This window comes from Nylanderia fulva, unplaced genomic scaffold (assembly GCF_048542155.1).
Source record: "Nylanderia fulva isolate GAGA-0341 unplaced genomic scaffold, ASM4854215v1 Scaffold33, whole genome shotgun sequence".
NCBI classification, from domain to species: Eukaryota; Metazoa; Arthropoda; class Insecta; order Hymenoptera; family Formicidae; genus Nylanderia; species Nylanderia fulva.
The window spans coordinates 45,208-72,681 of NW_028190400.1; the positions used below are offsets into that span (position 1 = coordinate 45,208).

Below are 27,474 nucleotides of genomic sequence, written 5' to 3' on the forward strand. Positions count from 1 at the left end.
TATCGAAAGCAGCATTATTCGAAATTCTCTCATTACATCTTACTGCTTATTTTACTAGAATAAATATCGTATAGAACCAAAGATACACATCTCGCAATACCCTGGAAATATGAGACATTTTTATGATCTGAAGATTACTCGTTTTACAGTTATGTATAAAATCAGTATTTAAACATCGCGTAAGTTTCATCGTTTCTACGTATAACGAGCCTACATTTTTTCTGTATTTAATTATGTTCCTTCTCATCATTATCATCACGTTATAATATCCGTTGAAGGTAAAATTTTTGCATACTCATTGCGTATTAATATTGAGATTTTAGTTTATACTTAAATCTTAAAGTGTCATTAAACGTTTGATGCTCGCAAGTATATATGATCTTTGATCGTTATAATTTCGTAATGGAACATATGTTAATTGTCAGATGAATTGGAAGTTTATTCGATTAACGTAAAGACTTAATTTAACTTTTAAAGCCTTGCATTATTTAGGCTTTCTTTTTAGTCGCGTCGGAAATTGTTTAGTCTACAATATGATCCCTGATTAATAATCCCTGTAAAACGGAATTTTTCCCGCGCGATTGTATATGTAACCAAAGTTCTTTTTACATATTAAAATTTCGATTTTTCTACACTTGCATGTTGTAACAGATAATCTTTGGTTACCCAAAAACATCTATCAGTATGTTGTTTATTTTCTAGTGTAATCTATATTTCTGTAAGGCAGAAGCCGTATGTTATTATTAAGTTAATCCCTAAATCTCGTAATTTTAAATAATTGTGGCTATATTTTGGCCACTGTTAAACCACATTTGTCATAATTTGTGAACTATGTAATATTTATATAATATATGTATATAATCACATTTATATTTTTCATATATTTTTAAAGTTCTATATCTCTCGGTTTCTTCAATTTTAGCATGATTGAATTTAACTCTCTCAAATAAATTTACTTATAATTTCGCAAGAATATTTCTATGGCCTAATTTATATCATACACCTTTTTGTACCAAAGTAGTGTGCATCAAGCACTTTAATTCGATTGTATTTATGTCAAGTATATTAAACTTGTTAAAATAGGAAAACATAAAATTTTTGAATAAAGTACAATCAATTAATATAAATTAAACCTATACACAATTGTTATAGAGATAATCAGTGATTCACATTAAATTACAGATATACTAAATTAAAACATATAAACTGTGATAATTACATATAATCTCTTAATTGTCCGATTAAAACTATAATTAAATTTTCTAAATTTGAGTAAAGATTTAGAAATAAATTATAACCTTATGATATGATAATAACTTATATCTGAGAGAGTTAAAATATACAGAATTGTTTACATGCCAGATTCTTATTTTACTAATAAAATACTTATCTTTGTGATTAGTACTTTTTGATGCACTTTTGTATATAATTATATAGAATTATACAATTGTATATAATTATATTTGTTAAAGCACGACAGGAGAAACAGGAATGTGAAGTTTCCTGGTCGCTTATATTTGACTTTGAGAAAAAATCAATTTTGTATAAAGTATGGGATGTAAGAGCGAGAACTTGAATTGTTACATCAATGCAAAAAATAACTTTCAGTCGTTTAAGATAGAAATAGGCTATTTCAAGAATATCATATATACGCATACTTGGGAAGAACATCAATCCGATATACGATAGCAGAACTCTTATTTTCTTAATCGGAATCCTCTTCAACCAATAAAGGGAGCACAGAGGCGTTTTGTGTGCTAAGCAGTCCTTTAGAACATGCATATTCCACTAGAGCAACATGGCAAAAGTAGTACTGATCCGGCATTTGAATACTGTAGGCCCTCTGTGCTCTGATCTTCTCAACAGTTCCTCGTACATCTACAGTTCCAGTATCTTCCAACCGCGATATGCAAATGTCCAAAGTGCAAAATGTACCTGAAACACGCCAGTATTGACGTATACCGTGTGTCCAATTCTTTTTTTATTGCAAAAAATACCAAATACATTCTAGACTATAATTCTGTTTGCAAACATTTGTCTACTTACCTGTTCTTCCAATACCAGCACTGCAATGTACAACTATAGGTGGTCCTCGAGGATGTCCGGCCCATGTATCTCCTCTACTGGTGAGTAATTTACTCTGCTGCTGTCTCACTAAAGACAAGAATTGCAGTAATGCTTTAGCTGATTTAGGAGTACCATAATCTGGCCATGCTGTGTACAACATATGGCAAACTTCTCTTGTCTCATCAGTCTGAAAGGAAGCAAATATATATATATATGTAAAATAAATATAACAAAATATAATAATGAAAGAATAAAATTACATATATATATGCACACATACCTTTGTGTTTGTAATAAGAAGCGTGGATATTGTGTAATCTCGATTTTTGTCAACTTCGAGAGTGGTTATTGTAAAACCATTCACTTGTACATCATGATTCGCTTCAGGATTCCAGTACTGTGTACACTTTGTACGCCCTTTTTCCACCACTCTGAAAAAAGAAAGGACGATACAATTATATAAAACTGTAAAATTACATAAAATTTCTGTACAATATAAATCGTTAAAATTTACATCAACACGAGACGTCAAATTTATTCTCACACTGAGAATATATGTACAAGTAAAATGATATACCTTGTAGTCATGACAATGACCAGTGTTTGTTGTTCCCAAACCATTCTCCAGAAATCGCCGCAAGTTCTCGGGAGAGGACCTTGAGTGCTGATAAACGCGTTCTTTTGCTTATAACCGTCGACAAAATTGGCGTTTATGTAATCGGATGTCGCATCCCCGTCCACTTGCGAAAGGCAGACCCTGCTATGATCGTAACAAAGCACATCGGTGTATCGATTCTTTGATTGATTAGCCTTTAACCTAGAATAAACAATACCAATATTATCTGCATCAACTTGAGAAAAAGGAGAGAGAGAGAGAGAGGCTTTCTCACAAATACAAAATATTACACACTTTGCATTATTAAATGAACCATCCGGCGGTCTCTGCTTAATTTCCATATATTCCGCTGTGTAACCTTCGCGCCCCCGTGATTTTAGTTCTGCTACAAGTTGTTCCATTGTAAAGGACTGAAATCCGGAAGGCTCGCCATGAAGACTATCATCGTCACTAAAACCGGAACTAGCCGAGGACGGAGCCTGAACTGGAGAAGGCGCCTCATCGATTCCCGACCAAACTATCTCACTATTTGCAGTGGTGATTTCGATGTCGGCGATATTCGATATACCATTTTTCGCCTGTTTGTTTTTATCGATTATAGGACTAGTCGGAGTACTGTGCGTCGCAGTTTCATTAAGATTTTGATGAACCATGTCTTCTTTCGTCGTGGGTGACGTGGGTGTATCTACTCTTGGGGCGACCTGAAAATATATAATTCCAAAGTTATTTTAGTCGAACAATTTATATTAACACGTCGTATCGATACGAAATAAATGATGTACGGCCAATTTAAAATTGTATCAAGTACTGACCTCACAAAGTTCACCCCCACTTCGGTTAGTCATGGATTTAAGACAATGAAGTAGCCATGCTTCATGCTGTATCTCCAACGTGCCGCCTAAACGATGTGGTAATGATTCTCGTGGGATATGCAAAGTCAATTGAGGAATGGATACTGTGAACACTCGGTCCCTCAATTTTTCACGAACAAAGAGTCGAAGAATCTTGAAGGGCGCTTTGAACCACAATGGTGCCGTCACGATCAAGACCTTTTTTAGTTTCGCTGGATAACCACCCTGAAATAATGATGCGAATATAAAATATAAACTTTCATCTTTTTTATATATTATTTATACTTTTTAATCTATTGTAATCGCGTAATAGCATTATAATTTATTATTAAAAGAATTTGATTTATATTCTTCATATATGTATAGCATATTTACAGATAAATTTAATTACTTAATTCTGATATAATTTTAATTTTTTAATTTTTACAATTAAATTAGAATATTAAAAAATAATTATATATATATTACATTAATTAGAGTATCCTTTCTAATATAAATACGAGCAATATTTCCAACCGCACCATCTACGCGTAAATAATTTCTAAAAACGCGGTTGTGCGCTTGACCTTTCAAAGACGTTGTAATAATAGAACAGCATTATACATTAATAAATCGACCGCCAACTATAGACCGATCATTAAACATTTCCTCGACGTCGGGAAACTTTGCGAAAAGCGCACATAAAAAATCAGATACACAGTTAATCAGATTATCGGGTCAAATGATCAAATTATTACAATTGGAGCGCTCCAAAGAAAGAAAGAAAATAACTTCGCGTCTCTCTTTCTTTCACCCCGTGATTTCTCGCGTTAATTGACAAATTACCTATCAGCGATAAAAGCACGAATTTTGTTGTATCAATTACTTCGTAACGCATACAAGGTACAGGAAGAGGCCGACTAACCCCCGCATACAGAGGGCGGATGTACCGTAACGTGCCTACGACGTCAGCGGATCACTACCCCACCACCAGTGCCGTGTGGCACACGTAACAGTGGCTACGTATACAACAAACGTCATCGAGGTGCGAGAGCGCGTAACGAGGACAAGATCCGCGCACTGACGCGATCTTGTTCCGGGAAGGAATCTCAGTTCCGCAAAGCGAGGCGCGTATAATTTTAGGATCGCGCGGGCGCGCGCAAGGTCTCGAATTAGCCGAGCGGCCGCTCCACTTCACTCCCAAGTCGAGCTTAGTCGCGAAACATAATCGAGAACATAATCCGCCGGGCCAGATGTGCTGGTCGGGCCGATCGATCGATCGGCTGACAGCCGAAATTTACCGTGAGCAGCTGTCGCCGGACATGACAGAAGAGATCGTGGCGGGTCGCATATCAATATTACAAATGATCTCGTCTCTTCAAGGGTTGATCCGTCTTCTCTCCCCTGACGCGGAGGGACGATCCAGTCCGCGCGTTGATCGGAGTATGTAATTACCCAGGCACCGGGAACTTCCAAATCACTGCCGGCACTCGGTCAGTTTAATCGATAGCGCGAGATTAGTATAACACCGCCGAGGCGCACACTTGACGGTGGTTCGTTCCTCTTCGTCTTCGTTCTTGTCCCGACGAGGTGGTGAAGAGCGAAAGAGCGGCGGCGACGTCCTCTCTTCGTCGTCGTCTTCGTGGAAAAACTCTGGCCTCGCACGCGAACAAGGACGCGATCGAACGCGAAACGGGAAGGGGAGGAAGAGAGATATATAGAGAGAGAGAGAGAGAGAGAGAGAGAGAGAGAGAGAATCGGGTCGTTCGTACCGTATCCGACGAGATGCCGCAAGGGGGTCACGATGATTACTGACCGCCAGCGTCGCGACGTTTATCCTGAGCGAGGGGACGCATGCGCCGTTTTCCGTTCTACACGCGACCCCTTCTTTTCGCCACCGACATCCCTTACGCGAGATCCTTTTTTTATCGCCAGCAGCGGAGGTGCAGCAACCGGTGACGTATTGGCTACCAGTGTTTCTCAACCGTGGCTTCCGGAGTCGGCGAATCTTGATGAAAAAAGCTTCTTCACCACTTCGCGTAATTTATCAGTTAACATTCATGCTGCTGATAAATATTTCCCTGAAGATTGAGTCTTGAAATCTCATCATGTAATAATTTCGAAAATCAACGTCAATGCTGATGCAACCACTATTAGAAAGAAAGATGACGAGAGAGTCTCATTTTTTCATACTGATCAATTCATGAATAAACAAGTTTCCCCTATCCTTTTTCATGTTGATACTCTTTTTCTGTTAAATATACACTTTTTCATTTATGAGAGATCTGATAAGGAAGCTACGCGGGTCATCGCGTCGCACGATTAAATTCAATTTATTTACGCGATCTGGCGTAGAAGATGCGTGCATCGCGATATGCATACGCGTGCAAAATGTCACTGCGTACCGAAACCTTTATAAAAGTCATCGTCAAGCAAACACCTGAAGAGAAGTACGGTTCAACGCGCGATTAGGATCTAATTAAGTTGCGCGGTGCGTGAAAGGTCTTTCATACCTTTACGCTCTTTCGATAAATAGACGATGATAATAGATTTCCTTGGAGGAAAAAAAATCTCAATTGAGGCTCGTCTCGCGTAAACGCCCACACGAGTTATTTAATTATATATATTTAATGATGACGTTAATGATATTCATGTTATGTATTCATATAACTTTATGACGTCACTAGAGAAAGAAGTTTCTAGGAAGCCTTTGAAAGTCACCCTGCACGTTGTACTTTGATGCGCTTCATTGCGTAATTGCAAATCCACTTTTCGCGAAGCATAAAACACCCTTAAGCCTTGACTGTTCTTTGAGCTGCACATCCTCGACGTATGCTAAAAGCCGATTCAGATTTTGCCTCTCAAGAAGTGGGAGGTCTCGGAAAAACAAACCGATATTACGAGCGTACACGAGCGTACACACCGGTCTTAAATAAGAAAAAAAATTTTTTAAAGAAGCTCTATGTATGGTTATAAAAATAGGAGAGAACCTCACTCAGTTTTTATATAAAATTATTTATCAATGAAATAAAAAAAGATTATATCGATTACGTAGAAATCGGAGTAAGAGGAAAAGAGAATGTCACGCGTTTATTCAAATAATGACGGGGTATATTAAAGTGACACTGCGCGATTCGGAGAGATCAGGAGAATCAGATACATCGCGTATGACACCATTTTTTACGTAAGTGGGTTGACCGCATCAAAGCATTAACGCACGAGACTATTTCGGCCGACCGGCGATGACTAATTGGGTTAACTTCAGCGATGGTAATAACTGTAATGCCGCTCAGCCGGACGAAATTGCATATAATGTTGAATGTTAATCGGACCACGTATTTTAGAACGCGTTGTTAAAGGCACTTCATGCTCACGTAATTCACATAATTATTACACTCCTCTATGTGGAGAAATTTTTTTCAGAAGCACGTACTGTCCGTTTCATTCATTATGCCGCATTATTTATACTTGCGAAATTTAGACCGCAAATACAACGATGGCCACTTTGCAAATTTATAATTATCATATGTTTATATATATATTATATATAATGTGTATATATATATATATATAATGTGTATATATATATATATATATATATATATATAATGTGTATATATATATTTTGTATATATACTTATATATATATATATATATATATATCTTGTCCGCAATCAAATCAATACTTTGTATACAGATTCGTGAGCACATAAATATTTTCTACTAATTATATAAATTATTTTTCATTACAATAAATTTATAATTATATATATATATATATATATATATATATATATGTAGAATAAAGTTATTCAACAATGTTTACAAATTTGCAAAACGGCATAGGTAAGCCAATTTTCTTATTATTTCGCATTTTACCACTTAGAATTTAAATGAATAACGCAACGACTTTCATTCATGCATCGGACGATACTATATATATGATTAAACATCTTCGTCACCTGTTGGCAGAGATGAGAGAAATGAGAACGTACATTACTATACATAACATTCGTCGCAAGATTCGTTCTCCTCTCACTCTGGTCTACGATTTTTTCTCGTTTTCTCTCACTTAACAACGGCGCTCCGCTTCGCTAGTCTTTATGCCACTTAATCATGTCGCATCGAAAAGTATTACGCATATTTTCAGAGAAAATAGTGTGTAAATCGATGTGTAACGTACGGAGAAAAAATATCGATAACATTTTACTATTCCGATAATCCAATAAAATTTGACGTGTTTAAAAAGAAAATACGAGATTCTACACAACACTCTTTGCGTAATAGTTTTGTAACAGGAAACGCAGTCGAGAACTTTTGACATTAGAATATATCTCGGCAAGAATAAGCGGAAATAAACTTCGCGCTTCTTGATTATTTAGGTAAGTTATATATAGCTGATTGTTCATACTTTCTTTGTATTTAGATTTCTATTCACGCCTTTTCTCAAGCTTCACTTTTAGATTGCTTTACACATTCATAATATATATATATATATATATATATATATATATATATATATATATTCATTTTTTTAATAATGACATTTTTTTTAATATTACTTGCGCATATGTCGATTATAATTTTTATTACATTTTTAGTAGCAAATCTAAAAGCACTAAATTTTGAGGTTTATTTCGGACACCTCGTGTGAATATTATGACTCGTAGGGATCTTGATATCAATGAAAATGATATATGAAAAATATATTTGTGACTTACCTTTAAAAGTGTTAAAATTTTCTGTGACAAGTCATAGTCAAAATTCTGATATTTGCTGTCAGACATGTCATAAATAAAAATTAGACCATGCTTCTGTGTTTCTGCACTTTCCAAAGCAGCATCTAGTTGATAAACCACACCCTGAAAAAAGACAAAGCTCGTTATTTTTTAATGTTCTAAATTTTGTACAATTATTTCACTGAATCAAAAAAATATTATCATCAATAAAATACTTACTTGCAGAGTTGTTTGATGTGTAGTATTTTGTGGAAGATGTAAATGCGCGGTAAAAATAGCTATCGCTGCACCTGTTGCATCTCTAGATGGCTGAAATAATTTATGCATTAATTCGCTATAAATCATATAACGATGAATAAAAATACATATGCATTAATTGGTTTCCTTGTCTTACCAAAACGGTAAACTTTTCTGTGCGTAGTTCACTGAGTAAAGGTTCCTGAGTAGGATGCAAGATCGCCAATCCTTCTCTTCTTCTAATGGCTTCATGCTGCTCATACAGAGCTAAAGCTCGTTGAACCTCAAACTTTCGTGCCGCTAAGAATTTTAACGCTGTGCTCCAAGATACTGGTCCAGCCCGTCTCCCAGCTCTACATTTATTCACAGTTTCTATAAATTCCTTTGTAGCCTGAGAAAAAATGATATACATGAGAAAAGAATATGATTAAAATGTAAACAAATTTCAATTTTATATATACACATTTTATTTAAATTATCATAAATTAAGTATTTTGCATACTTTTATTGCTTCATAAATTTCATAAAAAATAGAATATATATTTATATAAAAATAATATTTATATAAATTATATATACAGATTGTAATTTTATACACAGAAAGAGATTAATGCAAATTTTAAAAAAATTTTAAATTATAGATTAAGTATTTTGCTTATTTTTATTGGTTCCTAATTTTCATGAAAATTAGAGAATATTTATATAAAAATAATAATTATAAATATTAATAATTAATAAAAAAGAATTTTTTATAATATTATAGATAGTTCTATGTCAACATATAACTCAAATTACACATAAATAATTACATTTGCTCCATTTTTGCGGCAATGTGAATAATAAAGATGAAAGATAAAAAAACAACAGAAATATCCCTAAGTATGACACTCTCTCTTAATATTTAGACATGCCTCTATTGTTTTTTTATCTTTCATCTTTATTATTCGCATTGTCGCAAAAGTGGAGCGAACGTAATTATTATTCCATGAATAAATTATCACTTGTCGTTGAAACGATCGACGCGGTAGGGGGATAATGTAACGTGCATTGGGTAACAAAATCCCGGTCATAATCACTCAGCATCTTACATACATCGTTGCACAATGTCAACCTTGAAAGCTTTACGTTAGCGGTGAGCGCGATCAGGAAACGGCGAATTATAATCTTTATCAGAGCGACCCGATCGATCTAAACGCAACATGCGTATGCATATCTTGATTATTCGTCGGTTCATCACGCACAACCCGATTTTAATAAGAGGAGCGAGAGAAAGAAAGAGGGATACTCAACTTATGAATTCCGAAACCGTCCATATAATTTTCTTAGACCTCAAATTTCGATGATGTAAGCGCGCGAAAATGATATCCACGTCTTTTGATAGAAACATGTCTCACACAAAAAAAAATTAAGTGTGAAATCAACATTTATATACTCGTATATATGCAACAATATAAATCTTTTTATAAGATTCTATAATTTTCTTATAAAAATTTGCTAAATCTTAATTTTTAATCATTATTATTAGTAGTCTTATTTTAATATTATATATTGTCATTTGAAAAATATAATATATATAATATGTTATTTTATATGAATATATATAAAGTTATTTTCTATCCAACATTTTTCTTTTTTCATTCAAGAAAAATTATTCTTAAGTAATAAGAGATTAATATTTTCCTTGATTAAATTATACACGGAGAGAATTTTCTTTTAGACTTTATCCTGCTGAAAATCATAGTGATCGTGAGACAATATGATATTAGAAGAATTTTATGAGTTTTTCTAATTAATATTTATCACAATAAAAAATATTAATATGTACATAGTAAAATTAATGGAACATATTTTATATCTTATTGTGGTAGATATTAATATTTTTTATTGCAATCAATATTAATCAGAGAAACTCCCATAAAATTCTCCCAATACCATATTGTCCCAATTACCATGATTTTTAGGATAAATTCCGAGAGAAAATTTTTTCTCTCTGTGTATAAAATGTTTTCTCTCATTCAAGTAAATTTTTGCATATAAGTATATAAGATTTGATTTGACACTTTTTTCTATGTACATACCTGTAATATCGGAAATCGAATTCGTATCAAAATTACACACTTTTTTTTAATTTTCGCGATCAATTCACACTTCGTCATGTCGCAAGCAAAGAAAGTTAAGTCCAAATTATGAATTGTTGAGACGATGTAATTATCGATACCGTCGTAACGTTGCGCGACGACGTATCATTTTTATACTATTAAAACGTGCAATGACCGTGGAATGACGCGGTGAGTGTATATATACGTATGTGCGGTATACTACCGATACAACTTCCGGTGTCCGGCTACCTCCCCACCGGTCATTTCCGCTATGTACCAGCCGGTGGGGACCAGCCGGTACGTAAGTGGTATAAGTCGGCCTATGTATGTATATATCAGAAAGAGAGAGAGAAAGAAAAATCGAGGAATTTAATAATTACACTGAAAAAAAAAAATTATTAAATTAATCAATATTATTTTAATACTGCTTTATAAATCATTTATTTGAAATAAATAAATATGTTTTGAAAATAATTTTCTTATATCAAATAAATATTTTTTCAGAGAAACTCTTATAAAATTCTTCCAATACCATATTATCCCATGATTAAATTCTAAGAAAAAATTCTCTCCGTATATATTAAATAAAGGACAAAATTGAGTGCTCAAAAAATCAATAAATCTAAAGAACAGCTACTTGAAATAAAGGACTGTTCTCTAGACTCTAAAATAAAAGACGTATGGTCACCATAATCAAATCAATATTATTAGATATAAGAGTTTTAACAAGGCTCTGTAATATAAATATAAATTTAACGTATAAGACGGGCAACAAGAGCCAAATCGCGGATGACAATGCGTTATCCTAACGAAACTAAATAATTTTTCGTTAGAATTAAATACCGGTGCACAAGGCACCAAATTTTTACTTGGACACGGCCAAGATTTTAAATATGAAATAATCTCATATTTTGAGATTTAATTTCAATACCCCTTTTAACCCCCCTACGGAAAATAAATAAATGAATGCAAGAGAAAAATATAGATCCGAAAATCGCTGAATCGGGAATCGAACCCGAGACCTTTCGCTTGCCGGGCGACTGCTCTTCCAGCTGAGCTATTCAGATCCTTTCGATTCTATACTTTTCTCTGTTATATATATTAATGTTGGTAAACAAACGCATTTTTTAAGCCAGCGTGTATCAAATATAAGAGTTTTAACAAGGCTCTGTAATATAAATATAAATTTAACGTATAAGACGGGCAACAAGAGCCAAATCGCGGATGACAATGCGTTATCCTAACGAAACTAAATAATTTTTCGTTAGAATTAAATACCGGTGCACAAGGCACCAAATTTTAACTTGGACACGGCCAAGATTTTAAATATGAAATAATCTCATATTTTGAGATTTAATTTCAATACCCCTTTTAACCCCCCTACGGAAAATAAATAAATGAATGCAAGAGAAAAATATAGATCCGAAAATCGCTGAATCGGGAATCGAACCCGAGACCTTTCGCTTGCCGGGCGACTGCTCTTCCAGCTGAGCTATTCAGATCCTTTCGATTCTATACTTTTCTCTGTTATATATATTAATGTTGGTAAACAAACGCATTTTTTAAGCCAGCGTGTATCAAATATAAGAGTTTTAACAAGGCTCTGTAATATAAATATAAATTTAACGTATAAGACGGGCAACAAGAGCCAAATCGCGGATGACAATGCGTTATCCTAACGAAACTAAATAATTTTTTGTTAGAATTAAATACCGGTGCACAAGGCACCAAATTTTTACTTGGACACGGCCAAGATTTTAAAATATGAAATAATCTCATATTTTTGAGATTTAATTTCAATACCCCTTTTAACCCCCCTACGTAAAATAAATAAATGAATGCAAGAGAAAAATATAGATCCGAAAATCGCTGAATCGGGAATCGAACCCGAGACCTTTCGCTTGCCGGGCGACTGCTCTTCCAGCTGAGCTATTCAGATCCTTTCGATTCTATACTTTTCTCTGTTATATATATTAATGTTGGTAAACAAACGCATTTTTTAAGCCAGCGTGTATCAAATATAAGAGTTTTAACAAGGCTCTGTAATATAAATATAAATTTAACGTATAAGACGGGCAACAAGAGCCAAATCGCGGATGACAATGCGTTATCCTAACGAAACTAAATAATTTTTCGTTAGAATTAAATACCGGTGCACAAGGCACCAAATTTTTACTTGGACACGGCCAAGATTTTAAATATGAAATAATCTCATATTTTGAGATTTAATTTCAATACCCCTTTTAACCCCCCTACGGAAAATAAATAAATGAATGCAAGAGAAAAATATAGATCCGAAAATCGCTGAATCGGGAATCGAACCCGAGACCTTTCGCTTGCCGGGCAATATTATTAGTTTCAAATTAATGATTTATAAGGCAGTATTAAATCTTATTCAGAGCCAGTTTGCGATCAAAGTGAAGGTCGGTGAACAAAAAAAAAAGAATGACATTTGACAATTTAAATAATTAAATTTTAAATAATTCAGTACGCAAAAAGAATTTTTTCTTAAAATTTATAATGAGAATCTACCATATAATAAGATATAAAATATGTTTGATTAACTTTACTATATACATAATAAAATTTACTACGTACATATTAATAATTTTTATTGTGATAAATATTAATCAGAGAAACTTTTATAAAATTCTTCCAATACCATATTGTCCCATGATTAAATTCTAAGAAAAAATTCTCTCCGTGTATTAAATAAAGGACAAAATTAAATGCTCAAAAAATCAATAAATCTAAAAGATAAATAAAGGACTGTCCTCTAGGCTCTAAAATAAAAAACGCAGTCACCACAACTATATATATTATTTCTTTTCCTACTATTCAATAAATATACCCCGATGTATTGTAAATAAAGAAATTGATAAGAAAATTGTTGGATAAAATTTAAAATTATATCATGATCAAGTATGAAGAAAATAATATGAAATTCACAGTTTAAATATATATGACATGGAAATTAAATTTGACTTTCTCCTCTCTCTTTCTCAACACGTTTTCAGGATGCATTAAGAAGTACATTCACCATTTAAGTGACTGATTAGCACAACAATTAACGTTAAACATGATTAAGCGAACTTTCCGACATGAATGACTGCGTTACAGTGTAAAGTAAAGGGATCCGTAATCAACGTTAATTAATCAAGGCTACACCGCCATAATCGATCCTTAACGCGAAACGAAGATTATCATGATTAAAACACGATTATTATTTATCTCTGTTGCACATGACGAGAATATACGTTCGTTAAAAGTAGATACAAGAGCGTCACGTCATAGACCGAAATTAATACCGCAGATCAATACGGGAAAATCTGCTTTTCGGAGAAACTCCATTGTAGCTGCAAATTGAGTTTGCTTATACCAAGAGTTTATTACGTGAGAAATTATTCATCTATTCATGTGATGTCGCCGCCAGTTAAATAGACTTGATCGATTCCAGTAGCAAAAAAAAGCTACGAACATATAAAATTCGTCTTCAATTTATATTTTTTCCTGTAATAGTAAATATTTAATCTACATGTCATTAATATATATCTGAAATTTATTCTCTTGTATATCATCTACGTATAATTAATATATAATTTATTGTTTTAATAACAATATATTTCATCATTTATTAATAACACAGATTCTGTACACGTAAACTCAAAATGTTCACTATTGATTTAAAAAGCATCAGTTAAACCAATCTTGTCAATTATAATAATAAATTAAACATTCGTTTCTTTTTCACAAAATAATTTTGACATCATTTTGTGAACGAACAATTTTTCACAGTAATCAATAATAAAAACGTTCTGAACATTTCTATTTAAAAAAAAATCAATGCTCCAGATCTTCATCAAATCGCAATATATATATATTGATATATCGTTCAACAGGGAATGATAGGAAATGTCATTGTCAAGTCATTCAGCGCATGATTTAACATTACTCGCATATTTCGACCGCACCCTGTACGAAGAAATTAAGCGACTCACCGGGTATATTATATCGATGCGAGTTTTTTTTTTTTTTTTTAAACAGCGGAAGTAGACGCGAATAAAGCACATATCGACCGCAGTGCATATTCAATAGCGGTTTTAAAATAGACGAAATTTCCCAATCGAGACGCGTGGGTGTCTTCCCCCTCCTTCCTGGCCGTCCTTCTGAGAAAAAACCGGTTACCGGAAACACGGGCCATTATTAACAGCGTGTTGCGTTAAGACGTTCGAATTTCCGGCGAGCGACCGGTAATCGTCTCGCTTGTTTCCCGGAGCGTTTCCTCATCCTCCCGGCTCGGTTTCAGCGAACGGAAGAGAGACGAGAAGGAAGCATCCTCGGCGGTGTAGTGTTTACAATCGTTATCGCGTCGTCTTAAAACGCAAGATAACAACTTAAGAGGGCGGGGAGAGAGGGGGACGAATAATGTTTACATTCTTTCGCATGAACGCGCTCCGAATCGATTTCCGAGAAATTTCATTCCGAGAAACCGATCGACAATACTTGCGTATTGATCTTCGGACCTTGCTAAGGAATGCGATCGACCCCGCGAGGGTCAGACCCCGTCCATTGTCACGAATAAAACTTGAAGATGAATTTCGCTCTCGCGCGGGGATCGTCCACCGGAAGTCGAGGCTCGCGACGTCCGTCCGGGATCGTGTCCTCGGATTCCGGAGAACGACGGGATCCCGAGAGAGGTCCGCGGATAAAAGCGTCCGACGTAAGTTTGACAGAAATTTACTCACTTGCTCCTGCTCGACGGTCAACGTGGCTGCCATTTTGGCTCAATACACTGACATGTAGTATATACGAGGTGTACCAAGTATCACGGCGCAGCGCAGAAACGCGTATCAGTTCCAGTCCCGGCGCCGCTCAACCTTGTCCACGAATGCGAGCATTTTCTCCCACTTGGTCCTCGCCTCAACTCGCCTGAAGGATGCACCGATATTATTATTATTATTATTACAGGACACGAGCACCTTTGCAGGCGACGACGACGACGGTGGCGAGAAGCGATAAACAATCCTCGCGCGCGTCCATCATCCCGTCGCCCCACACACGCACTCGAACGCAATTGTGACACGCTTCCCTCAGTCTGGAATCGCCTCCCCCCTCCCAACAGCGCCGCCATTTTGAAAGCACGTGCGCGTGCGCGCGCACGCGAGGCGACGCGACACCGGTGTCTCTCTCTTCTCGCGTCGTTCGTGGAACTTATTCATTAATATTTGATGATAGCTCTATTTCTCTCTTTTTCTGCGTATCAGAGTATAGTAATTGTGGCATGATTTTCTTTAATAGAAAATGAATTACGCGAATTATTTGCAGGAAATGTTACGTTCGATAAAGAAGAAATATAACAATTTTTTAAAAATAAATTAATCATACAAGTTTTTTTTTCATATAATTATTTTATACTAATATAATTTTATGATCAAAATGTATTATGTATACAAAACGTGCATGCATTGAAAAGTTACATTCAATGTTGTATGTACCCGATAAAATTGAGTTTCATCAACAAGATAACATAATTACTCATTATAACGCTACTTTGTATATCGAATAAAAATATTGATAATTAATCTGCTCTATTGCTTTTTCTTCTAACATAAGCAAAATTCAATTATTCGATAACGTGAAATAAATCTCAACAATGAAAAAATGATCATTTTCATGCATTATAATAAATATTTTCTTTCATGTATATATATTTTCCTCTCTTTTTTCAAGGATAAAGTTTAATTCTTCATTAATATATTTCACATTATAAATTTTATATTTAGTCTCTAAGCATAAAATCTATAAAAAATATAAGATAAATTTATGAATTTGAAAATCTCAAGTTTTTGATAAAGATATAATTGAATGTATCTTTATTGACTAGAAAGATCCCAAAAAATTGTTTTTAAAAATAATTATTGTGTAAAATTGATCAAAATAAGAATTTAGAGGAAAGTTAAACTTGAAAAATATGCATTTTATCAAAGTTCATCATTATATCCAATAAATTCAACAAAATCTCATAACTCTCTGAATTCACAATTAAAAATTCGTTAAAATTCAACTACTTTTTTCCATTTTTACGGAAAAAAAATGATTTATGCGCTTATTACACTGTATAAAACTCACCTAATTAATCTCACGTAGGATGAACGTTTTTTACTCGAGGGTTGAGACGCAATGATCCAACGCTGGGCGTTTCGTAATATAAACATTTTTCTTATTCAAACGTATGTTCTTACATTTACACAGTACAAAAAATTATACTCAGACCTGCCGGCCCGCGGTTCATAACTGCTATGACTGGGGGCGGCCGGTGGTTGATAGAAGGGAAAAGTAGGATAGGACAAATAGGTAGATAGGGTGGAACATTTTTCGGGGATGGATATATATATATATATATATATATATATATATATATATATATATATCGCATAGGACTCCAAGGTCTGTACATTGTTATACTAGCCATTCAACTCCGCCCCCAATACACGGCCCCATGTTCTCTCGATCTGTCACATTTTCACCGGATTACACACACGCACACGCAACACCTTTTTTTCTCTCACTCACGCACATTCTTTCTGTATCTTTTCCTCATTTGCTTAAGCATCGCGTTAACTCTTTCTCTTCCAATTTCTTCTTTTTGACCATTTATACTCGCGCGCTCGTGCTCCTTTCGGCATATATTTAGCAACATTTAAATATCGTATTTTCCGTAATAATTAATCGTAATAATATGATAATATATAATAATTATAATAATGGCATAATAAACTATCTATCTACGCGTGTGTATAAGGTGTGTAATTTTTTTTCGTGTTTCGTAAAGGTTTGTGTGTCTGTGTATATCCTTATCCATTACAAGTCCCTAGACTTCTTCCCTCTTCTTCGTATTTATATATGTATACATATACGGATGTATATATGTATATATAAATGTATGTACATATACACGTAGCAAGAGAACAAACAATAGCGTCTCGTCTGCAGCAATAATACACGGAAATACACGTCCCCCTAAAACTTTATACACCGCCGTTCTGGAGTTAGTTACTTTTGTTGTTTGTAGTTTACACATTTTCTTGTAATTGTTACTTATCGACACTAAGATATTTAAAAATTTACTCGTTAAATATTATTTAATCAAGTCGTTGTATGCTAGACGAATGTTGAGATCAAAGAACTTGCGGATTTTTAGGATGCCAGTGATATATTTTTTATTCTTTCCTTTTTTTCTGCTCATTCTTCTTTTTGTTTACACGCTCGTGTTAATTATACCAGCCATATAATAAGATTGATGCGTCGTGAAAATCGCGCATACTCGACGACATTATATTAGAATCGAGAATTGCTGTCTTTATTATAAATTATTACGCGTCATAAATTATCAACGCAAATATTTATATTTTCATCATAGTTTATTCGCGCACTATCGAACAAATTCTACGGGGGAAAAAAACCGGAAATGACAGCAATTTTCGAATCGTCAATGACAGTACGAATAACGGAAATACTTTATACGATTCGTGTGAACTATTCTTATGAAATGATAGGAACTCGGCCTGTCATCTCTGCGAATTTTGCGTGACTAATTCTTTTTCTTTTATTTATTTCTCATTTTTCCTTTTTTTCTACTTACGCATAAACGCTTACACAATGCGCGCACACTTAAATGTTCTAAGTCGTTCAACATTGGCACTTCAAAAGTCGTTATCCTTTTTCTTTTTTTACTTAATGTTACTGCAAATAATTTCTCATATTACGTCTCAGCGTGTCGTTACAATATAATTGTTATCGCTGTCTTTTGTCGATTTGTATATGACAAAAATAACACGTTCATCTTATTAATTATTCCCGGTTCATTACACGCCGGGTAGTCACTGGGTAATCACGACAGCAATAATAAAACGTGTTCAATTCAACTGTTCATCTATTTCACACATCCGCCATTATATCTCGAAAAGTTAATATCGAAGAAATTGTATTCTTTCTCTCGTTTTGATGTCTTATACATCGAAGTGACATACAAAACTTGTAAGCAACACCCACCCCCCTCCCCCCGCCGCTCGCATAACCGATACATATGTCGCCATTGGAAAACAATATGCCTCTAAAGAACGCGAACGATGCAAATTATCTACTAATAAAAGTGCGAAAAGATTCATTTATCTCTTCCATTATCGTCGGACCGATTAATTAGGCAGTGTTTTTTTATCCTTATGCCCTTGTCGCGTGGAACATAAGAGACTTAAATACGCGAATACGTATCGGCTATCTCTGGCCGGGACTTTAATCAAATACCGAAAGCACCAGATCACCAGAGCACACGATTAAATGGATCCACAGTTATCGCTTTGATCCAGAGCTATATATAATAGTACGAACATCTAATTGCACAAAGGTATTTCTAGACAACCCCTTTTTTTCTTTTTCCCTCCTTCTTTCTATCTGGTAGTTGCTAGCAAAAATTCATTACATAATATTTCACAATTATCTACATTTATATAATATAGACAGTGTTTATGTGTATGTATGTGTGTATTGGATACAGGCACGATATAATTAATTACAAATAATGTATGCGAGTCAAAATTCGAGTCATTATCATTATCACAAGTAATGGACGCGGCGTTTTATCTATGCGCAATCCGGTTCACAATTTTTTTTCCACTCATGGTACAGCTCGTCGGACTTCATGTCCGCGGGCATCTCTCTTGGGGAAAAAATACGGGAGAGCAAAAAAAATGTATACATAAGAAAATTCAAATAAAACAATGTAAATAATTAATCATTATTGGCTCAACCAATATATTTCTCATCCCGATAAAAAAAATTTATTAACATTACATACTTGTATTTATGCGTGTATTTATGTATGCGTGTATTTATGTAAGTATGTATATTGTATGTATATATCACAATCCTCGCACTTTTTCGATGATTTTTCCGCGGCGAGAACGGATTCTCTTCTACAAATTCTCCCGATTTCGCCAGCTTTGCTGGGTTCGGGAGATCGTCAACGATTAATCTCGCCCGCATGACGAGACCCAATCAAGGGAATTTTATCAAAAGGTCTTACGACCGTACCGCAAGAACTTACGGCTAGGTCTCTTCCTTATTTTTTGTCTCATTGTTGGTCTTGGCCAGTTTAGTTAGAGTCTCCTCCTTAACGTTAGCCAAGACGGTCAGAGAATCCTTCACGGCGTGATAAATGATGTTCTTGATCTGGAGTTTGTCCTCGTGATTAGTATGCGTGTCGGATAATGCACGAAATTCTTGGGTCAAGTGGAAGCAATGAGAAACGTTTTCCGGCGACACGAAATCCTCGGCCACTTTTATGCAGTTGTGAAGATTGCGGACTTGATGCGGTGCGCCAGCTGGAACGAATACTGCGTCACCCAGACACTGAACGATGGCGTATCTGTAAAAAATTAATAACATTTTAAATATTACTTTTTAATTCGGAAAATTGATTGCACAAGTGACATCGCAATAAATTCTTTCAAGAGATATTTCATTTTCAAAATTATGGATAGGGTGTCTACTCTCTTACATTTTTTTAAAAATTATCTGATAAAAATAGAAATATAAAATAATTTATTATACACGTCTCAAGGAATTATGACTAATTTATTTAAATTAATTATTTATTAAATAAATAAGAAATACTAAATTTATTTAAATATTATCTATTTAAAAAACTGAACAATTTTCTGTGAAATTTATAAAATATATTTATAATTCATATAAGATCTTGATATTAAAAAGATTGTCAATCAAAAAAGTCACATAAAATTTTAATTAAAAACTTTAATATTGCCAAGATATGTTAGACATGTGTTTCTTAAGTACTAAATGAGAATAAAATTAACGAAAAAAATTTTTTTTTAATTCCCTGAATGCTAATCAAATTCCATGATTTTTCAAGATTGTACGAAATTCCCTGAAGGTTTTCAAGGTTTTTTCCCAAAAGTACATAAAATACATCCTGATGGATTGGGGGGGGGGGGGGGGGGGTACTGATACTTACCCTTCGACACCGTATTCTCGATACAATCGATCGCGCAATGCTCCATCCAAGTAACAACTCTGATCGTGTATGGGATCATGATGCGGCTCCAAGCGAGCTCCGCGTTCTAAGGCAACAGCATTCAAAAGATCTCGAATCTTGTCCGCATCACGAGCCGCATAAATGTGCCATAATGCACCAGGTGCTTCGTTAGGGTCGCGAGCACGACGACGCGTCAGAACATCACAGCCTGCTTCGTCTATTGCTTTCAACGCTTCTGTAACAACAAATGTCATAATATTAATTTTTTAAAAATTTATTGTTTTAACAAAAACAATGACACACAGTTGATGAATACAGTTCCATAATTACTGCGTGTAATTAAAATTAAGGCTGCGTTCGGAAACGTTCCCCAAGTAGATACATTCCCTCTCTCTTTCTAAATAATATCACTGACATAGAAGCGACATAGAAAGAGAGAGAATGCACTCGGGGAATGTTTCCGAACGCAGCCTTAAATACATACCTTTGATGTGTTCGTTGCTATCGGCATCCTTTGGGATCCCTACATATACCATGACATTTACAGCGTCCGAGATATCGAGATGAAGGTTAGTCGTGCCTTTAGTGGGGTGAAGAGCGGAACCATAAGCATTGTACATCTTTGGGCCCAGATCTGGTCTCACGAAGCAATTAGGCAGACGACTCGCCAAATTTAGTCTGCCGTTCCTATGCGTGTACTCGGATAATGGAAGAACCTTCATTAGATCCGTGAATCTTGATGGCAGTAGCTCAGCGAAATCCTCGCCAGGCGGCCAATCCTTCAATTTCAGCAGCATGGAATTTCCCCGGTCGTCCTTTAGCCGTTTCGAGTAGTTCTCGAATCCCTCCCAGAACTTACGCATCGGTTGATTGGGCACCAAATTGCCGGTCATACAGTTAATGAGATCATTCTTCTCATCGCCGAAATCGCGGGCGAACGAATCCGGATGCCAGAGATTCATATCCAGCGCCTTGGAAACGTCCGATACGATCACCGGCTGTCCTCGCTTCCATTGATCCTGGAATATTCTGTAGTTATTGGGATTATTCGGATCGTTTAACCTCAATAGTTTGCCATCGCAGAGCCAGGAATGCGGGACATCCGGATAGAGGCTTTTACTCTCCGTCAACGTCATAATTCTGATCGGTAATGGCTCTCGGCCACGCTGAGTCCACTTGTAACGTCGCACAAAATGCTTCAACTCCCGTGGTTTTTCGTCGTCCAGACCGCTATCCCTTTCCTTCTTCACACTATGCTCGATCACACTGGATATTACCTCATCAAGCGTATCCATCTTTGATTTTTTGGATTTGGCGACATTATTTTGCGAAGCGTTATTGCTGGCCCCGCTAGTAGCGTTTACCCCACCGCTCGAGTTGGTAGTCGGCGAATTTGATCTGGATCCGCCGCTACCATTTGACTTGTGCGATGGCCTGATGAGCAATTCCCGTAATGTTGAGAAGTTCTCGCGATCTTCATCCGAATCCGAACTCGAACCGCTTTCGTTTTTGTCCTGATTCTGCAACGCTACATCCGCTAGCCAGTTCAGCGGTGAGTTTTTATCCTCGCCGTTGGTCTTGCTTTCCGATGCACCGTTAGATTCATTTATCTTCTTCTCTTCCTTCGCATCCTTTACATTTCCGTTGAGAACAAGCACAGAATCACCTTTGATCAGATTTCGAAGGATCTCGTTGGACTGTGTCGAAGTTACGAGAGAACAAACGCAATGTTGGGGGATTCCCCATTCTCCACGACAGTCGTGCAGACGTTGCCCCAATCGCAAAAGACTGTCCCCAGCGATAATTTGCGTGAGCATGAGCCGTTCCGGTTCATGTGCTTGTCTATTCGTGCATAGAAGCCATGAGAATTCGTCTCTGTCTTTTCCACTCTCGCCCCAACACTTGATTGTCCCATTTTTACGTCCCTAAAATATTTATACATTTCTATTAATACATTTTCTCCTTATAAAAAAAATTAGCGACGCATTTTTATATAAATATCAGTGTTAAAAAGCTCGACAAATATTATAAATATTATAATATCATAATAGTATCAAAAAGTAATATTGTCATCATTTAATTTCTAGTGTTTAATTGAAAAAAGTGTATGTATTCAACATATTTTACCTTATAACAGTCGATGCACACAACGAAACCGCATTTGCCGCAGGCCCAATGATAATTGAATAAGGTAGTCTCACACACGTCGCACATCTCTCGAACACCTTGGATCACTCGTTTCCATGCTACTGTTGCGTCTACAACCCCCGAACTCGCTGTCAAAAAATAATCATAATCGATGCGCAAAGCGTTAAAACATGCGAACGAAAGAAATTATGCAAGCAAACATGCAGCCTGGCATTTAAATATTTTTGTTTATAATTTTGCAAATAATAAGTGCAAAAATTGAAAATTGTACATCTTTGCGCTCTTATTGTGTGATCGTGATTTATATAAAATGTAAAATATATACAATATAAAAAACCAAATAAGTTGGAAAAAAAAAAAAAAAAAAAAAAAACATCGATAGCATTAATTTTAACAAATCGAGGTTTTATTAATGCATGCAATTTATTGATCGATGATACGTATGACATTTACGTTAATATATTAATATGAAAAACATGTGAAAGATTAATTAAAAAAATAATTTTAAAATTTTACCTTCAGCCATGTGTTCTTGAAGAGCGTCCTTTTCTTGATGTAAAAGATCACAAAATTGATCGCCAACCTGTCGAAGCAGCCGATGAGCCATTTCTAAATCTAAATCTTCTCGGTCACCTTTGTCTTTCTCGTTTTTCTCCGATTTGTCATCTTTTCCTGTTGTTTCTTGATTATCTTTTCCTGGTAACCATAATCGAAGATCATCCTGTAACATTGTAATGATAATTCTAGGGTGAGGCATGCATTTTGAATTGAAATTGTAAGATTTCTTACAATTCAAGTGTAATCATTATGTGACTAATTTATTATCTTGAAAAGATTATTTACTTCGGATGCATCCTTGTGTGGGTCGCTGAATCCCGCTATTGCCAATTGTCCGTTTTTGGTATAACGCAGTCTGCGAAACGCGTAAAATCTGCAGAAGATGTTTTGAGGAAGGTTCTTGGAGCGCTGATGCGGCGTCCATCGGCACTCGCGACACTTGGCTAGCTTTGGAGCCACCTCGAAACAAGCGCCATCCTGCAGCCAGCTCTCCCCAGTTTTCTTCAATTGCGATATCGGTGGTTTACGAAAGGGATCACCTCGTCCGCCACTTCCGCCTGGTCCATTGTTACCGCCGCTTGTACTGTCGTCTCTACGTTCCTTCTTCTGACGAGGCTGCTGATCTTCCCCTCCTACTTCATTGCCTTTCGTAGTCTTTGGTCTTCTACCACGTTTCCTCGGCTCCTTATTTCCTGCTAATAAATCATGTATTTGATTTTATTAAAATAAGTCTAAGTCGTTACTTTAAATCGTGTGATTATAGTGCAATTCAGTGTTAAAAAGCTCATAAATATCACAATGTTATCAATTGTTTTATATTGTCATCATGTATATGTTATTTAAAAAAATAAGTGAAGTGTGTGTACATATATACACTTATTTTTTTAAATAATGCATGTATACTAATGTAATAATGTAAATGGAAATCAGGGTAAGTGCGTGAGATCGAATTATAAAATTTAAAAATGGTGAATTCGAAGAAAACATAAAAGATCCAAGAGCTCTTTTATAAACTTTGTTTTCTTCTAGCAAAGATGGAAATTCCACAAAATGATGCATAAATTAATCTGTTTGTCAATCACTCTTGATTCTCTTGAGTTCTCGTACAGCTCTAGAGAGAAATAATTGTACGATCATGGAACACGGATCTCACTTACCCTGCAAGTGAATAGTTAGTTCACCTGATGGGAAGTCCATTTACAACAAGCTACGTCAACTAACCGTTTCCTGAGGAATTGTTGGAATTGGCCGTGGTATGTCGAACCCTCGAAGCAGGTTGAATGGTGCTCAATTGTTCGCTGGTGTCACTGGCGGAGCCCGCCTCGCTCTCGTTGCTGGACTCGCTGCCTGCACCAGCTCCGCCGCCTTGCTTGTCCTCTTTTCGCCTCCGCTGATCTTCCGCGGCCGTTTGTTGCCTTCGTGCGGCGCCCTTCTTTCGTTTTACCTACCACAGGGCATAGATTATTAAGTAGTCAGGAAGTTCATGCTCTTGCCGCATCTACTAGCCGAAGCTACTAACTGCTCACACTACTGCTCCGGCGCTACCATTCGGCACATAAAATCTAAAAGTCTATTCAAATCTAAGCAAAGTTAAAAATTATGTAATGCTACTACAGATACAAAAGACTTAAGCAACTATCGCATAACATTCATCCTTTAATTCATAAAACTATTTGTAAATACATCCATCTATTATAAAATTTTGTACAACACAAAGAAAATGAATAAGAAGTCAACGTGTGCTGAAGAAAAGAAAATCTTTTACGCAATTGCTATTAAACAATCTTTGTCTTCTCATATATTCGAAAATAAAATTAACATTGAACATTATTAGATTTTTCTGATAGTGAACAACACATATGTGTGATATTATTTGTCAAATATGGAGAATTTATTTATTTCATAAATCTCAAATATGTAATTTGTTCTTCCCCATACGACTCCAAAAATCTATTCAAATTCATATACGCAAAGGTAAAACATCGCATACACAAAATTATATTTAAATATATTCTTTCATTTGAATACTACAAAACTATTTGTAAATGCATCCATATATTATATAATTTTATACAACACAAAAAAAATGAAAAAGAATTCAACATGTGCTGAAGAAAAGAAAATTTTTTACACAATTGCTATTATACAATTTTAGTCTTCTCATATATTCAAAAATAAAATTAACATTGGACATTATTATTAAATTTTTCTGATAGCAAACATGTTTGTTTATTTTATAAATCTCACATATGTAATAATTTGTTCTTCCCCATATAACTCCAAAAATCTATTTAAATCTATATATACAAAAGTAAAACATCTATCGCATGCACAAAATTATATTTAAATATTCTTCATTTTAAATAAACCTTATATAATTCGTCCATAATTTTACTCAACGTTAACTTTACATATTTAACATTCGTTTAATTTATATTTTCATCTTCAACACGTGTGTCCTCATGACTTTCTTTGTGTCGCGTGGAGTTTTGTGTATGTATAAGGTACAGTGGAATTATTTTTTTGGAGTACTTCTTTTTTTCGATTTCAATACAAAATTATCATTGCTGTCATCAGAATTCGACAAATAATTCGTAAAATCTTCCGATGAAATAAAATTCACCGATTTCTCTAACCACTTTGCAAGAGTTTAAGAGGTTAGGTCGCAATATTGTCGATGAAACAATACGTGAACAACGAAAATATATTTACCCATTTGCGAAACTTGACCATGACGAGAGATCCGCTCTAATGCTGGACGTTATTCGCGCGACCGCGGACGAATTAATTAGCAGTTCGACAAAGGAACGTGCGACGAGGAAACACTTACGAGAACCCGCGCTCAGTCCGTTACAAAGTATGATTCATACCGCAATACACGCCTCGCGCAGGAAAATGGCGCTTATAGCGCGAGTTTAAACTTGGTTTACTGTGCCGTGCGTTAACTCGGAACAGTGCCGGTTTTAGCAACATTGGCGCCCTGGGCAAGATTATCGTGGCGCCCATTCAATTTTCGATATTTTTACTAGTCTAAACGGATATAAACGAATGCACGCATATAAAAATTCAAAAAACTTTCCTTTAGCTTTACCCAGAGCTAACGACGTGGACGTAGAAAGTTTTTGTAGTTCCTTTTTTGCTTTTGTTTTTTTATATATTTATATTTTTTTATTTTTTGTATTTTTTTGTATTTTATATACTTTTATTATTTCGGGTTTTTTAGAGGACAAAGCTTAAACTAGAGTTTTTGAGAGATTACGGAAGGCGCCCGCGTGATGAGGGAGTCGAGCGTCAAGCGTGGCGATGAGGATCCGCACAAAGCGGAGAACGCGATAGCCATGATAAATACAGATGTGAGACAAAAGAATCAAAAGATATACAAAAGTATAGAGAGCATGTCAGGGTATAACACAGTGAGGAGATATAGGTACTTTTGCATACTAGGGGGCATTAGAGTTCCTCTAATAAGAGTCGCGACATCTTATTAGAGGGACTCTATGGGGCACCGGGCAGCAGCGCCCCTACAGATCCGGCGCCCCGGGCAGTCGCCCCACTGCGCCCTACCCTAAAGCCGGTACTGACTCGGAATAATTGTTTACCGCTCGAGAGAGAAACTTGCGAAAAAAATTTGAAATACTCCATAAGCAATGTCACCAACGATAAAGTATAGACACAACTCGAAATATATATGTATATTTGTGTAACAGTTTAGGAATTTTTCTACTAATTTTCTTTCTCTCGAATATTCCATTTAAATATTATTGTTTTAAAATATTAAATACAAGTCGACGAAAAAATGTGTAATTCGAATAAGAGTAGGTGTTTTTTATAGATTTTTATTAGCTTTAAAAAATAATGTCCAAATTACTCACACCAGATTATAAAGTTTTTTAAAATTTTTTTAAATTAGTGATTTAGAGAGAAAAAAATAATATAATAATATAATAAAATATTTAATATAATAAATATATTCATTAATTAAATATATTTTTGCTATTTAAAATGTCAAAATTTTAATGTGATTTCTTCCAACAAAAATTGAAAAGAAATACTTTCTCATACTGGAATTTAATAAAACTTTTTTAATTCTGAAAAATTTTGTTATATTCATTTTAGAATTGTACTT

At 35.1% G+C, this 27,474-nt stretch overlaps 2 protein-coding genes, 1 long non-coding RNA gene and 1 other non-coding gene across 4 annotated transcripts in view; 1 reads left to right on the plus strand and 3 right to left on the minus strand.

The window, feature by feature from the left end:
* On the minus strand, window positions 1–15,686 carry Ptpmeg2 (Protein tyrosine phosphatase Meg2). Its single transcript, XM_029301108.2, has 10 exons — window positions 15,334–15,686; window positions 8,647–8,880; window positions 8,472–8,561; window positions 8,235–8,375; window positions 3,496–3,759; window positions 2,978–3,384; window positions 2,645–2,884; window positions 2,348–2,498; window positions 2,047–2,254; window positions 1–1,935 (listed from the first exon to the last, which is right to left on the minus strand). Exons 1-10 carry the CDS (start codon window positions 15,364–15,366, stop codon window positions 1,706–1,708), a joined length of 1,998 nt encoding a protein of 665 aa, XP_029156941.1. The 5' UTR covers window positions 15,367–15,686; the 3' UTR covers window positions 1–1,705.
* On the plus strand, window positions 14,899–16,170 carry LOC146722327 (uncharacterized). Its single transcript, XR_014925206.1, has 2 exons — window positions 14,899–15,308; window positions 15,557–16,170. It is a non-coding gene; the product is annotated as an uncharacterized LOC146722327 (long non-coding RNA).
* A 616-nt stretch (window positions 16,171–16,786) lies between these two features.
* The window catches only part of Kdm3 (Lysine demethylase 3), a 315,578-nt gene continuing 304,890 nt past the window's right edge, over window positions 16,787–27,474 (minus strand). Inside the window, 7 exon segments of the mRNA XM_085484998.1 lie at window positions 16,787–20,012; window positions 20,622–20,877; window positions 21,127–22,567; window positions 22,770–22,918; window positions 23,307–23,511; window positions 23,634–24,043; window positions 24,570–24,792. Coding sequence (XP_085341124.1) covers window positions 19,694–20,012; window positions 20,622–20,877; window positions 21,127–22,567; window positions 22,770–22,918; window positions 23,307–23,511; window positions 23,634–24,043; window positions 24,570–24,792 — 3,003 coding nt within the window. The 3' untranslated portion in view covers window positions 16,787–19,693.
* On the minus strand, window positions 24,113–24,182 carry LOC146722328 (small nucleolar RNA SNORD36). Its single transcript, XR_014925217.1, has one exon. It is a non-coding gene; the product is annotated as a small nucleolar RNA SNORD36 (small nucleolar RNA).

Excerpts from the sequence above, each read along its gene's own strand:
- Ptpmeg2 (XM_029301108.2), bottom strand. The coding sequence starts at position 15,366 with ATGGCAGCCACGTTGACCGTCGAGCAGGAGCAA. Across the intron at positions 8,562-8,646 it reads CAGAAAAGTTTACCGTTTTG|CCATCTAGAGATGCAACAGG; the intron begins GTAAGACAAGGA and ends AAATTATTTCAG. Across the intron at positions 1,936-2,046 it reads TGCTGGTATTGGAAGAACAG|GTACATTTTGCACTTTGGAC; the intron begins GTAAGTAGACAA and ends GGCGTGTTTCAG.